The sequence below is a fragment of the Trachypithecus francoisi genome, unplaced genomic scaffold, assembly GCF_009764315.1.
Source record: "Trachypithecus francoisi isolate TF-2019V2 unplaced genomic scaffold, Tfra_2.0 Lachesis_group18, whole genome shotgun sequence".
In the NCBI taxonomy this organism is placed as follows: Eukaryota; Metazoa; Chordata; class Mammalia; order Primates; family Cercopithecidae; genus Trachypithecus; species Trachypithecus francoisi.
In genome coordinates, this window is record NW_022681463.1 from 725068 (window position 1) to 740833 (window position 15766).

Genomic DNA, 15766 nt, shown 5'->3' on the forward strand with positions numbered 1-15766 from the left:
TCACTGTAACCTCCAACCTCCGTCTCCCAGGTTCAAGCGATTCTCCTGCCTCAGCATCCCGAGTAGCTGGGACTACAGGCATGTGCCACCATTCCCAGCTAATTTTTGTGTTTTTAGTAGAGATGGGGTTTCACCATGTTGGCCAGGATGGTCTCGATCTCTTGACCTCATGATCTGCCCGCCTCAGCCTCCCAGAGTGCTGAAATTACAGGAGTGAGCCACTGTGCCCGGCCTTTACGGTTTTTTAAACATTAAAAAGTTTATAGAAAGCAATTTATTTTATAACAAAATAATTTAGTTTCATGTAGCAGCAAATAATAGGAAAAACGAATTTGGGTCAAAGATCTTTCCTAAAATCTTAGCAAATGAGTTATAAATTTCTCTGGGCCTCTCTCTACAAGAGGGATGAAATAGAGACACGAAGCATCTGACACAAAGCCAGTTCTCAATGCTAGCTGCTGCTTCTAATCTGTACTTCCATAACTGAAGCAGGCTATGTCTTTAAATAATTTAGAATAGTTCATATGTATATATATATATACTTTCTATATGACTGACGTTGAAATGAACATAGGCAATTGAGAACTCATGTTGATATAAATTGAATGTATATGTTATAGTCATGTTGTATATCCAGTAAGAATTACAGATCCCCCCTAAAACGATTTGAAGCATACACTGAGTTATGTATTAAAACGTTTCTGAAGGTGCTCACAGAGATAAAGAAGGAAACCTCCCGCAAACTGGGTGAGAACAAACTGCCAACACTTTCAAAACTTGTGCTTCCCTCTTCCCTTAGATTGAATACTTTCTTTTCCTGGGTCATTTTTATGCTCTACAAGAGGGATTATAAATTTGTTAACATTTCTCTCCCAGCTTGATCTTTGACATTTTATGCATATTATTCACTTCACAGTTAGCCTAAAACTAATAGCATCTCCATCCTTCAGGACATGTGTCATCAGCAAGAATTTAATACAAGCAGTAACAAAACACAAACCGAGATAGCTAGTGATCTTTGGTAAAAAAAGCATATAGTCGCACTTGTCTCAGTGTGAGCTTTTCTCGGGCTTCACAAATGTCATAAATTTGGCCGATCACACAAGACATTCACAACCAACTGAGTAGAAAATGGTCATATAATGTATACAGTATGCCCATTTTTTTTCTGTGGCTAACTTGTGAAAATGATTACATGTTAAGTTTGAGAAATAATAAATCTGTTTTTAAGACAAGTATTGGAATACATGATTAATATCTACTTTGTAAGCACAACTTTTTTTGTATGTAGTAATTATTGTGTTTTTCACACAATGCTTTGAATATGTACAGTTATAAAAAGTTGGTGTTTTAATAAGCAGATATGCAACTGGAACACATTTATATGCATGATTACCTAGAAGGAAAGAAGCAAAATATCTATAAAATGAATAAAACTAAAGCATTTACCACTTCTTCTAAAACAACTAGCTACCATCAGCTGCCATTTCACTTGTGTAGGCCTATAAAAGAAATAAATGAGATGAAATTAGATATAAATCTGTGATGCTCAGTTTTATAAAGCTATATATCTATTATTTTATATTACTTTTTGATCTTTTGTTAGATCATTTTTATTACTGAAAACAGCAGATATATAATTTCCTTCAGTATTGTCTGTCATATTTATATTAAGACATATAAATTTAAGTGTTCTTCAAAGTTCCTCTAGTTCATACCTTTATTTAGATATTCATATGAGAACCACTTAACCTGTTTGGTTAAAAACCACTGCATTCTACTTTAAACTTAAAGGATCATTACTTTTGCTATAATCTTTTATCATAATACTTACACTTGCTTGCAAATTTAGTACCTGAGAAGCAATTTTTGATCTAGTGTTTGAAGAATCAGGCTTCGACTAAAGAGAGAATAAAAAAATTCTACTAATCCCTTTTTGTCCCTTAAAAAGAAATCAAATTCTTTTCTAAAATAAATAACCACAACCGGGATTTCTAAACACTTCTGTTAAAAATATCTCAGGATGGCAAGATATGAAGAAAGAAACAGCTAGGGAACAATTTATGCTTGTCTCATGTTTTTGAATCTCCTTTCTAACTAGAAGCCGGATGGCTTCAAAGAAAACCTCAGTTCCTACTTGATTTGATGGCAAACCTACCAGCTTTGGAATCAAATAGATCTGGCTTTAAATCACAGCCCTGCTACTGGGGCAAGTTACTTAACTTCAACTCCATTGCCTACACGGCCACCCACTGTGATCTAAATAAAATACATATCTAACCACATTACTTCCCTCCTTAAAGCCTGTTACCTCCCTTCCACCTACATGCTAAATCCAAGATTCTAACCCAGTTTATCTACTTTCTAGATCTTTTCTGCCTCTCCAACTCATCTTCCACCATGCCTTGCTTAACATTTCATGTTACAGCAAATTCACACAGCAGCACGGACTTCCCTGTATCCCCTGCATTTGCTAGACTCCTGGCTTTTGTATACACCACCATGTCTGCTTAGAGGGTCATTCCAACCTCTTTACTCTCTGCTAATGCCACATGGATAGACTGTTCCATATGCTCTCCTAACACCCTAGAATCACTTAGCATTGCATTTACCATGTGGTATTATTATTTATGTTTCTGAATACATTACCTTCCTTCCTCCATAAAGGTAACTATCATGACTTTTAACACTGTCAATCTAGCCTGTTTTTGAACTTTAAATGAATACAATCATATAGTACGTAACTTTTTTTTTTTTTTTTGAGACAGGGTCCCAGTCTGTCACCCAGATTGAAGTGCAGTGGCATGATATGAGCTCACTGCAACCTCCCCTTCCCAGGCTCAAGCGATCCTCTTGCCTCAGCCTCCCAAGTAGCTGGGATCACTGGCGCACACTGCCATGGCAGGCTAGATTTTATTTTTTTTAAAAGATATTTTGCCATGTTGCCCAGGCTAGTTTCAAATTCTTGAGCTCAAGCAATCTGCCTGCCTCATCCTCCCAAAGTGCTGGAATTACAGGCATGAGCCACTGCACCTGGCAGTATGTATCCTTTTATTACTGCTGAATACTGAGATAGTCTTCAGATACCATACAGTTTACCTACTTAAAGGACACAATACAATGCTTTTAGTGTATTAATTCTTTAAAATTATGATAAACTATATACAACATAAACATTTGCCAAAATTTACCATTCTTAGGTGTACAATTCAGTGGCATTTATCACACTAACAATGTTGTGCAACCATTACCAGTATTTCCAAAACATTTTATGACACCAAACAGAAACTCTGCAACCATTAAACAGCAACTCTTCATTCCCTTTCCCACAATTCCCAGTAACTTCTGATCTACTTTCCATCTCTACAAATTTGCCCATTTTAGACACTTCATGTAAGTGGAATATTTGTTCTTTTGTGTCTGGCTTCTTTCACTTAGCTAATGTTTTCAAAGTCCTTCCATGTTGTAGCATGTAACAGAACTTCCTTTTTATAGTGGAATAATATTCCATTTTATGTATATACAGTGGTCCCCCCTTATCTGTGGTAGATATGTTCCAAGATCACCAGTAGATACCTGAAACTACAAATACTACTGAACCCTCTATATACTATGTTTTTTCCTATACAAACATACCTATGATAAAGTTCAATTTATACCTTAGGCATGGTAAGTGGTTAATAACAATAACTAATAAAATAAAACAATAAACTATAATAGAATTATGTAGATGTGGTCTCTGTCTCTCTCAAAATATCTTATTATACTTTACTGAGGGTAACTGAAACTGTGGACAGCAAAACACTGTATAAAGGTAGACTACTGTACCATGTTTTGTTTATTCATTGTTGATGGACACCTGGGTTGTTTCTAGCTTTTGGCTACTATAAATAATGCTGAGGCTACTTTTGGCTATCGTAAATTGAAAGCTGAGGCTCAAACAGATCAGATACTTACACAAACATGTGTAAGTATCTTACTTATCTTACATGTTTGTGTAAGTATCTGTTTGAGCCTTAGCTTTCAATTCCTTTGGGTATATACTTACTATACACTGAAAACTACACAACATTGTTGAAAGAAATTAAAGAAGACATAGATGGAGAGGCATGTGTGTGCTTGAATTGGAAGACTTAATATGTTTAAGAAAACATACTACTCAAAGTGATCTATAACGTCAGTGCAATCCCTATCAAAATCTCAATGGTGTTTTTGCAAAAATAGGAAAACTCACCCTAATATTCATGTAGAATCTCAAGGAACCATGAATAGCCAAAACAATTTGAAAAAGAACAAAGTTGAAGAACTGGTGTTTCCTGATTTTAAAATTTGCTTTAATGCTACAATAATTGAAACTGTGTGGTACTACTGCAGAAGAACAGATATACACACCAAAAGAACAGAATCTAGAACCCAGAAATAAATCCTCACATATATGGTGAATTCATTTCCAACAAAGGTGCCAAAAGGTGCCAAGCCCACTCAATGGAAAAGGGACAGTCTCTTGCCTCCACAGCTAAATTAATCCCTATTTCATTCTTTTTGATATCACTGTAAATGGAATTTTTTTCTCAATTTCCTTTTTGGATTTTTCATTGTAAATGCATAGAAATACAACTAGTTTTGTGGGTTAATTTTATATCCTGCAACTTTGCTGAATTTGTTTTATTATTACATCTAAAATTTTTATGTGGATTCCTTAGAGATTTTACATATAAGATCATGTCATCTGTGAACAGGGTTAATTTTTACTTCATCTCTTCCAACGTAGATGTCTTTTATTTCTTTTTCTTGCCTACCTGCTCTGGCTAGAATTTCCAGTACCATGTTGATTAGAAGCAGTGTTAAGTGGGCATCGTTGTTTCTGATCTTAAGAAAGCAAGCTTTTGGTCTTTCACCATTCAGTATCCTGTTAGCTGTGAGTTTCCATACAATACTTTACCATGTTAAGGAAGTTCTTTCTGTTCCTGATTTGAGTATTTTTATCAAAAAGGGGTGTTGAATTTTGTCATATGCCCTTTCTGCATTAATTGAGATGATTACGTGAGTTTTTCCTTCATTCTATTTACGTGAAGTATTAAATTGACTGATCTTCATATGTTGAACTATCCTTGCATTCTGGGAATAAATTCCACTTGTGAATGATGTACTTCTTTTACTATGTGGCTAAATTTGGTTTGCTAGTATTTTGTTGAGTATTTTTGCATTTATATTCACAAAAGACATTGGTCTGTAGTTTTCTTGTAGTGTCTTTGTTTGCCTTTGGGATAAGGATAATGCTGGCCTAAATGACTGAGTTAGGAAGTGTTTACCTTCTCTTCAATGTTTACGAGAATTTGAAAAAACTGGTGTGAATTTTTCTTGAAATGTCTGGCAGAATTCACCAGCGAATCCAGGTAGCCCATGGCTTTTCTTTCTTGGAATATTTTTTATTATTGACTTAATTTCCTTACTGGTTATAGGTCTATGCAGATTTTTTATTTCTTCTTGAGTTGGCTTTGGTTGATTGTGTTTCTACAAATTTGTCCATTTTATCTAGGTTATCTAATTTGTTGAGGCAAAGTTTTCTTATAACTTTTTATTTCTGTAAAATTAGTAGTGAGGCCTCCACTTGCATTTCTAATCTTAGTAATCAAGTCTTTTTTTTGTTAGTCCATCTAGCTAGAGATTTGCCAATTTGGCTGAGCTTTTCAAACAATCAATTTCTGGTTTTGTTGATTTTCTCTACAGCTTTTCTATTCTCTGTTTTATTTATCTCTGCTCTAACTTTTATTATTTCCTTCCTGCTGCTAGCTTTGGGTTTAAAGTGCTCTTCTTTTTCTAATTCCTTAAGGTGTTTCGTTAGGTTACAAACCTAAGATCTTTCTTCTTCTTTAATGTACTTACAGATATAAATTTCCCTCTTAGGGCTGCTTTTGCAGCATCTTGTAAGTTTTAGTACATTGTGTTTCATTTTCACTTGTCTCAGGTATTTTCTAACTTCCCTGGTGATTTCATATTTGATCCACTAGTTAAGAGTGTGTTCTTTAATTCCACATATTTGTGAATTTTCCAGTTTTCCTTCTGTTATTAATTTCTAGTTTCATTATATTATGACAGAAGATAATTTGTATGACTTCAATCTTTTCAATTTACTAAGTTGTGGCCTAACCTATGGTTTATCCTGGAGAATGTTCCATGTACACTTAAGAATGTATAATCTCCTGTTGCTGGGTTCAGTGTTTTGTGTATGACTGTTAGGTCTACCTCGTTTATAAACTGCTTAAGTCTTTCTTTTCTTTTCTTTTCTTTTTTTTTTTTTTTTGAGACGGAGTCTCACTCTGCCGCCCAGGCTGAAGTGCAGTGGCCCGATCTCAGCTCACTGCAAGCTCCGCCTCCCAGGTTCACGCCATTCTCCTGCCTCAGCCTCCTGAGTAGCTGGAACTACAGGCGCCCGCCACCACGCCCGGCTAGTTTTTTGTATTTTTTTAGTAGAGACGGGGTTTCACCGTGTTAGCCAGGATGGTCTCGATCTCCTGACCTCGTGATCCGCCCGTCTCGGCCTCCCAAAGTGCTGGGATTACAGGCTTGAGCCACCGTGCCCGGCCTTAAGTCTTTCTTTTCTTTTTTTTTTTTTTTGAGACAGAGTCTCGCTCTGTCGCCCAGGCTGGAGTGCAGTGGCCGGATCTCAGCTCACTGCAAGCTCCGCCTCCCGGGTTCCCGCCATTCTCCTGCCTGAGCCTCCTGAGTAGCTGGGACTACAGGCGCCCACCACTGTGCCCAGCTAATTTTTGTATTTTTAGTAGAGACGAGGTTTCACTGTGGTCTCGATCTCCTGACCTTGTGATCCGCCCGCCTCGGCCTCCCAAAGTGCTGGGATTACAAGCGTGAGCCACCGCGCCCGGCCAGTCTTTATTTTTCTTATTTATCTTCTGTGTGAGGTTCACAGAAGGCAACACACATTTTTGAAACTATTAAGTCTCAAACTAATATTGAGGTCTATTTCACCCTTTAATTATATCAATTTTTGCTTCATATATTCTGGGGCTCCTCTGTTGGGTTTTTAAGTGTTGTACATTCTTGCAGTAATGAACCTTTTACCAATATATAGTGTCATTCTTCGGCTCTTGTAACCTTTTGTGACTTAAAGTCTATTTTGTCTGGCAATAATACGGCCTCCCAGCTCTCTTTTGGTTACCATTAATATTTGTTTGGAGTATCTTTTTCAATCCTTTTGCTTTCAACCTCTTTTGTGTCCTTATATCTAAAGTGCATCTCTTGTAGACAGTATGTAAATAGACCCTGATTTTCTTATTAAATCTGCTAATTTTTTCTTTTAATGGGAAAGTTTAATACATTTATATTTAATGTGATTATTGACATAGAAGGATTTGCTTCTGCTGTCTGTTTCCTGCATGTGTTATATGTTTTTTCTTCCTCAATTCTTCCATTACTACCCTTTTTTGGTATTTTGGTGATTTTTTTTACTGTACTATTTCGATTTTTAGTTATTTGCCTAATAATTTTTTATAGTGTACTATTTGATTTTTTAGTTATTTTCCTAATGATTATCTTGGGTATTATAATTAATATCTGAAACTTATAAGCATCTCACTTGAACAATAAAAACTTACTTTATTTTATTTTATTTTATTTTATTTATTGAGATGGAGTCTTGCTCTGTCACCCAGGCTGGAGTGCAGTGGTGCGATCTCTGCTCATTGCAACCTCCACCTTCCAGGTTCAAGCGACTCTCATGCCTCAGCCTCCTGAGTAGCTGGGACTACAGGTGCCTGCCACCATACCCAGTTAATGTTTATATTTTTAGTAGAGACGGAGCTTTGCCATGATGGCCAGGCTGGTCTTGAACTCCTGACCTCAGGTGATCCACCTGCCTGGGCCTCCAAAGTGCTGGGATTACAGGTATGAACCAGCACGCCTGGACAAGATACAGAATTCTTGGTTGACAGTTTGTGTTTTGTTTGTTTGCTTTTAAATTTCAGGACTTTATATCATTCCATTGCTTTCTGGCCTCCAAGGTTTCTGGTGAGAAATCTACTAATAATCGTACTGAGGGTCCCTGTATGTGATGAGCTACTTTTCTCATGTTGCTTTTGAGATTCTTTGTTTTTGGATAGTTTGATCATAATGTGTCTCATTGTAGATCTTTTAGGATTTTTCCTACATAGAGTTCACTGACCTGTGCAGACTTCTGGATTCATGTCTTTCCTCAAATTTGGGAAGTACGGCAATAATTCTTCAAATAGTCTCTTTCCTCCCTTTTCCTCTCTCTTCCCCTTCTGGAATTCCCATAATGCCTATATTGGTCCACTTGATGGTGTCTTATAATAATCATCATCACAATCAATATTAAAGAACATTACCTAATGCTGCTTAAGAATGGAATTACATTAAGTGGACCAGTCAGAACTAGGATTTCTTCATATTTTAATACATGATTTATGAATGTAAAGAAAATAAAAGACAACAGTTTAGGCTTAAACCAATTGTCAAAAACACCATATTACTAAGAACCATAAAAATCTAAGAGATACAGCAAGGCGAGGAGTTTCTACGGTAAAGAAATTTAATTCAACTACATGCCAAGTTGACATGTAAAGAATAATTAAAAAATACATAAAGAACTGTGACATAAGAACTAATACTCTCACTTCTCAAAAAGCCTACATTTTATTGTGGCAGTAGAACTTACAGAACAAATCAAAGCTTAGCATGTAAAAAAAAGAAAATGTGAAAATTAAGATATATGGTGTAGAAAACAAACGCTCAAGAGATGTAACATAATGAATATATATCGAATAAATTTGTCACTGAGAAGGAGATTAACAGCAGGTGCAAGTGGAAGTTTATAGGAAAGTAGGGAGAGAGAAATGTTAGGAAGGTTTCTAAAAAAGGCTTCATATTCTGGGAAACTGAGGCAGAAAATACATAGGGGAATTGAAGAGATCAGAGAAACAGGAGGGCGAGAAATACTTAAGACTGATGAGCAGTGCTCATTATCACACAGATTTGTGTGGCATCAATTCACCTGGTTACACAATTTACCTCTGACAGTGCTTCACAGCCTGTGTAAACGAATGGAATCAATGGCTAGAATAACCTAAGAACTGAAATCTCTTGGAATGAATGGGGTAGTAAAGCAAGAGAGAGAGAGAAGAAAAACAGGAATGTTAGCAAGAAAGGGAAAAGATGTGGCCAATTAAGCAATCTAGTATGGATAAGCTCAGAATTAAAGTCAGAAGGAGGCTGAGACTGCAAGATAAGGTGAAGGTCAAGAGGGGAAGTCTCAATATCACCAAAGAAAAATACACTGGAAAACAGGGAGCATGGAAGTTGGAAAGATAAGAGGTTATGTTCAGACAGCTGGATATTGTAACTTAAGATTTTATTGGTGTAGGCTGGGCACAGTATCTCACGCCTGTAATCCCAGCACTTTGGGAGGCTGAGGCGAACAGATCACTTGAGATCAGGAGTTCAAGACCAGCCTCACTAACATGGTGAAAAACCCCATTTCTACTAAAAAAAAAAAAAAAAAAAAAAAATTAGCTAGGTGTAGTGGTATGTGACTGTAATCCCAGCTACTCCAGAGGCTAAGGCAGAAGAATCACTTAAACCTGGGAAGCAGAGGTTGCAGTGAGCTGGGATCACGCCACTGCACTCCAGCCTGGGTGACAAAGCAAGACTCTGTCCTCCATCTCAAAAAAAAAAAAAGAGGAAAGATTTTATTGGTGTAAATGTGTTAGTAATAATCACAATCAGATGAGTCAGGTGACTGAACTACAGAGAGGGTAAAGATCAATGAAGTTAGGGAGGTCAAAACTTGTGGGGCTAGAATACTGATGGAATGAAAAGCAAGAATATAAGCTAGACTAGGTAAGGGACTGACTGTTAATCAACATCTCACATTTAGAAATAGGAGTTAAAAATGGAACAGTGGCAGACTGAGCCTCAAAGAAGGGAGGGTCTTGCATGAGCTAACGGCTAATGTTAGAGTAGTATTACATGTAATTAAAAAGCTTACAGTGTATTACTGAAATAGCTTTAATCTTAAAGATGTAACTAAAACTATCTCCTCATCCTTGGTAATTAATTTTATAATTCTCAAAAAAAATTTACGTGAAATAAATATCATAAAAATGAATTGCCTAATACAAATTCCAAACAGAAATTATTTTACTTATTAAGCATTTCTTTATCATTCAAATCATTCAAATTATTCCTAGGGACATTTGATCTTAAAATTCAAATGGCCAAATACAAAGCAGATGATGATGTATTAAAATTCTTTTTGAGTGGGCGTGCCCAAGATGGCTGAATAGGAACGGCTCCGGCCTCCAGCTCCCAGCATGAGCGACACAGAAGATGGGTGATTTCTGCATTTTCTACTGAGGTATCGGGTTCATCTCACTAGGGCATGTCAGACAGTTGCTGCTGGTCCGCGGGTGCAACACGACCAGCAAGAGCTGAAGCAGGGCGAGGCATCGCCTCACCTGGGAAGCGCAAGGGGGAAGGGAATTCCTTTTCCTAGCCAAAGGAAACTGAGACACACACCACCTGGAAAATCAGGTCACTCCCACCCTAATACTGTGCTTTACCAAGGGTCTTAGCAAATGGGACACCAGGAGATTATATACCACACCTGGCCCAGAGGGTCCCACACCCACGGAGCCTCCCTCATTGCTAGCACAGCAGACTGAGATCTAACTGCAAGGTGGCAGTGAGGCTGGGGGAGGGGCGCCCAACATTGCTGAGGCTTAAGTAGGTAAACAAAGCCACCGGGGAAGCTTGAATTGGGTGGAGCCCACCACAGCTCAAGGAGGCCAGCCTGCCTCTGTAAACTCTTCCTCTGGGGACAGAGCATAGTTAAACAAAAAGCAGCAGAAACCTCGGCAGAGGTAAATGCCCCTGTCTGACAGCTTTGAAGAGAGCAGTGGATCTCCTAGCACGGAGGCTGGGATCTGAGAACGGACAGACTGCCTGCTCAAGCGGGTCCTTGACCCCTGAGTAGCCTAACTGGGAGACATCCCCCATTAGGTGCAGACCCACAACTCACGCCTCACACAGCGGGGTACACCCCTGAGATGAAGCTTCCAGAGCGAGAATCAGACAGCAATACTCGCTGTTCAGCAATATTCTATCTTCTGCAGCCTCCGCTGCTGATACCCAGGCAAACAGGGTCTGGAGTGGACCTCAAGCAAACTCCAACAGACCTGCAGCTGAGGGTCCTGACTGTTAGAAGGAAAAATAAACAGAAAGGACATCCACACCAAAATCCCATCTGTATGTCACCATCGTCAAAGACCAAAGGTAGATAAAACCACAAAGAAGGGGAAAAAGCAGTACAGAAAAGCTGGAAATTCTAAAAATCAGAGCACCTCTCTCCTTCCGAAGGAGCGCAGCTTCTTGCCAGCAATGGAACAAAGCTGGACGGAGAATGACTTTGACATGTTGAGAGAAGAAGACTTCAGACAAACTTCTCCGAGCTAAAGGAGGAATTACGAACCCAGCGCAAAGAAACTAAAAACCTTGAAAAAAGATTTGACAAATGGCTCACTAGAATAACCAATGCAGAGAAGTCCTTAAACGACCTGATAAACATGAAAACCATGACACGAGAACTACGTGACAAATGCACAAGCTTCAGGCACCGACTCGATCACTTGGAAGAAAGGGTATCAGTGATTGAAGCTCAAATGAATGAAATGAAGTGAGAAGAGAAGTTTAGAGAAAAAGGAGTAAAAAGAAATGAACAAAGCCTCCAAGAAATATGGGACTATGTGAAAAGACCAAATCTACGTCTGATTAGCGTACCTGAAAGTGATGGGGAGAATGGAACCAAGTTGGAAAACACTCTGTAGGATATTATCCGGGAGGACTTCCCCAACCTAGCAAGGCAGGCCAACATTCAAATTCAGGAAATATAGAGAACGCCACAAAGATACTTCTCAAGAAGAGCAACTCCAAGACACGTAACTGTCAGATTCACCAAAGTTGAAATGAAGGAAAAAATGTTAAGGGCAGCCAGAGAGAAAGGTCGGGTTACCCACAAAGGGAAGCCCATCAGACTAACAGCAGATCTCTTGGCAGAAACTCTCCAAGCCAGAAGAGAGTGGGGGCCAATATTCAACATTCTTTTTTTTTTTTTTTCTTTTTTTTTTTTTTGAGACCGTGTCTCGCTCTGCCACCCAGGCTGGAGTGCAGTGGCCGGATCTCAGCTCACTGCAAGCTCCGCCTCCCGGGTTTACGCCATTCTCCTGCCTCAGCCTCCCGAGTAGCTGGGACTACAGGCGCCCACTACCTCACCCGGCTAGTTTTTTTTTGTATTCTTTTAGTAGAGATGAGGTTTCACCGAGTTAGCCAGGATGGTCTCGATCTCCTGACCTCGTGATCTGCCCGTCTCGGCCTCCCAAAGTGCTGGGATTACAGGCTTGAGCCACCGCGCCTGGCCCTCAACATTCTTAAAGAAAAGAATTTTCAACCCAGAATTTCATATCCAGCCAAACTAAGTTTCATAAGTGAAGGAGAAATAAAATCCTTTACAGACAAGCACATGCTTAGCGATTTTGTCAGCACCAGGCCTGCCCTACAAAAGATCATGAAGGAAGCACTAAACGTGGAAAGGAACAACAGGTACCAGCCATTGCAAAAACATGTCAAAATGTAAAGTCCATCGGTGCTAGGAAGAAACTGCATCAACTGGCGAGCAAAATAACCAGCTAATATCATAATGACAGGATCAAGTTCACACATAACAATATTAACCTTAAATGTAATGTAAATGGACTAAATGGTCCAATTAAAAGACACAGACTGGCAAACTGGATAAAGAGTCAAGACCCATCAGTGTACTGTATTCAGGAGACCCATCTCACATGCAGAGACACACATAGGCTCAAAATAAAGGGATGGAGGAAGATCTACCAAGCAAATGGAAAACAAAAAAAAGCAGGGGTTGCAATCCTAGTCTCTGATAAAATAGACTTTAAACCGTCAAAGATCAAAAGAGACAAAGAAGGCCATTACATAATGGTAAAGGGATCAATTCATCAGGAAGACCTAACTATCCTAAATATATATGCACCCAATACAGGAGCACCCAGATTCGTAAAGCAAGTCCTTAGAGACTTACAAAGAGACTTAGACTCCCATACAATAATAATGGGAGACTTTAACATCCCACTGTCAACATCAGACAGATCAACGAGAAAGAAAGTTAACAAGGATATCCAGGAACTGAACTCAACTCTGCACCAAGCGGACCTAATAGACATCTACAGAACTCTCCACCCCAAATCAAGAGAATATACATTCTTCTCAGCACCACATCGCACCTATTCCAAAATTGACCACATGGTTGGAAGTAAAGCACTGCTTAGCAAATGTAAAAGAACAGAAATTATAACAAACTGTCTCTCAGACCACAGTGCAATCAAACTAGAACTCAGGACTAAGAAACTTAATCAAAGCCGCTCAACAACATGGAAACTGAACAACCTGCTCCTGAATACTACTGGGTACATAACGAAATGAAGGCAGAAATAAAGATGTTCTTTGAAACCAGTGAGAGCAAAGATACAACATACCAGAATCCCTGGGACACTTTTAAAGCAGTGTGCAGAGGGAAATTTATAGCACTAAATGCCCACAAGAGAAAGCAGGAAAGATCTGAAATTGACACTCTAACATCACAATTAAAAGAACTAGAGAAGCAAAAGCAAACACATTCAAAAGCTAGCAAAAGGCAAGAAATAACTAACATCAGAGCAGAACTGAAGGAGATAAGAGACACAAAAAACCCTCCAACAAATCAATGAATCGGAGCTGGTTTTTTTTAAAAGATCAACAAAATTGATAGACCACTAGCAAGACTAGTAATAAAGAAGAAATGAGAGAAGAATCAAATAGACGCAATAAAAAATGATAAAGGGATATCACCACTGACCCCAGAGAAATACAAACTATCCATCAGAGAATACTATAAACACCTCTACGCAAATAAACTAGAAAACCTAGAAGAAATGGATAATTTCCTGGACACTTACACTCTCCCAAGACTAAACCAGGAAGAAGTTGAATCCCTGAATAGACCAACAGCAGGCTCTGAAATTGAGGCAATAATTAATAGCCTACCAACTAAAAAAAGTCCAGGACCAGACGGATTCACAGCCGAATTCTACCAGAGGTACAAGAAGGAGTTGGTACCATTCCTTCTGAAACGATTCCAATCAATAGAAAAAGAAGGAATCCTCCCTAACTCATTTTATGAGGCCAACATCATCCCGATACCAAAGCCTGACAGAGATACAACAAAAAGAGAATTTTAGACCAATATCCCTGATGAACATCAATGCAAAAATCCTCAATAAAATACTAGCAAACCGGATCCAGCAGCACATCAAAAAGCTTATCCACCATGATCAAGTGGGCTTCATCCCTGGGATGCAAGGCTGGTTCAACATACGCAAACCAATAACTGTAATCCAGCATATAAACAGAACCAAAGACAAAAACCACATGATTATCTCAATAGATGCAGAAAAGGCCTTTGACAAAATTCAACAGCCCTTCATGCTAAAAACGCTCAATAAATTCAGTATTCATGGAATGTATCTCAAAATAATAAGAGGTATTTATGACAAACCCACAGCCAATATCATACTGAAGGGGCAAAAACTGGAAAAATTCCTTTTGAAAACTGGCACAAGACAGGTATGCCCTCTCTCACCACTCCTATTCAACATAGTGTTGGAAGTTCTGGCCAAGGCAATTAGGCAAGAGAAAGAAATCAAAGGTATTCAGTTAGGAAAAGAAGAAGTCAAATTGTCCCTGTTTGCAGATGACATGATTGTATATTTAGAAAACCCCATTGTCGGCCGGGCGCGGTGGCTCAAGCCTGTAATCCCAGCACTTTGGGAGGCCGAGACGGGTGGATCACGAGGTCAGGAGATCGAGACCATCCTGGCTAATACGGTGAAACCCCGTCTCTACTAAAAATACAAAAACTAGCCGGCGAGGTGGCGGGCGCCTGTAGTCCCAGCTACTCCGGAGGCTGAGGCAGGAGAATGGCGGAAACCCGGGAGGCGGAGCTTGCAGTGAGCTGAGATCTGGCCACTGCACTCCAGTCCGGGCGACAGAGCGAGACTCCGCCTCAAAAAAAAAAAAAAAAAAAAAAGAAAACCCCATTGTCTCAGCCCAAAAATAAGCAACTTCAGCAAAGTCTCAGGATACAAAATCAATGTGCAAAAATCACAAGCATTCTTATACACCAGTAACAGACAAACAGACAGCCAAATCATGAATGAACTCTCATTCACAATAGCTTCAAAGAGAATAAAATACCTAGGAATACAACTTACAAGGGATGTAAAGGACCTCTTCAAGGAGAACTACAAACCACTGCTCAGTGAAATAAAAGAGGACACAAACAAATGGAAGAACATACCATGCTCATGGATAGGAAGAATCAATATTGTGAAAATGGCCATACTGCCCAAGGTAATTTATAGATTCAATGCCATCCCCATTAAGCTACAAATTACTTTCTTCACAGAATTGGAAAAAACTGCTTTAAAGTTGATATGGAACCAAAAAAGACCCCACATTGCCAAGACAATCCTAAGCTAAAAGAACAAAGCTGGAGGCATCATGCTACCTGACTTCAAACTATACTACAAGGCTACAGTAACCAAAACAGCATGGTACTGGTACCAAAACAGAGATATAGACCAATGGAACAGAACAGAACCCTCAGAAATAATACCACACA

At 38.9% G+C, this 15766-nt stretch overlaps 1 protein-coding gene across 9 annotated transcripts in view; it reads right to left on the reverse strand.

The window, feature by feature from the left end:
- The window catches only part of IFT88 (intraflagellar transport 88), a 132378-nt gene that overhangs the window by 40302 nt on the left and 76310 nt on the right, over window positions 1–15766 (reverse strand). For all 9 annotated transcript variants that reach the window (XR_004428874.1, XR_004428875.1, XM_033177023.1 and 6 more), the window contains one exon: window positions 1450–1502. Coding sequence is in view for 7 of the 9 variants with exons in the window: in XM_033177023.1 (XP_033032914.1) it covers window positions 1450–1502 (53 nt within the window). In the remaining 2 variants the exon portion in view is untranslated. The remainder of the gene's footprint in view (window positions 1–1449; window positions 1503–15766) is intronic.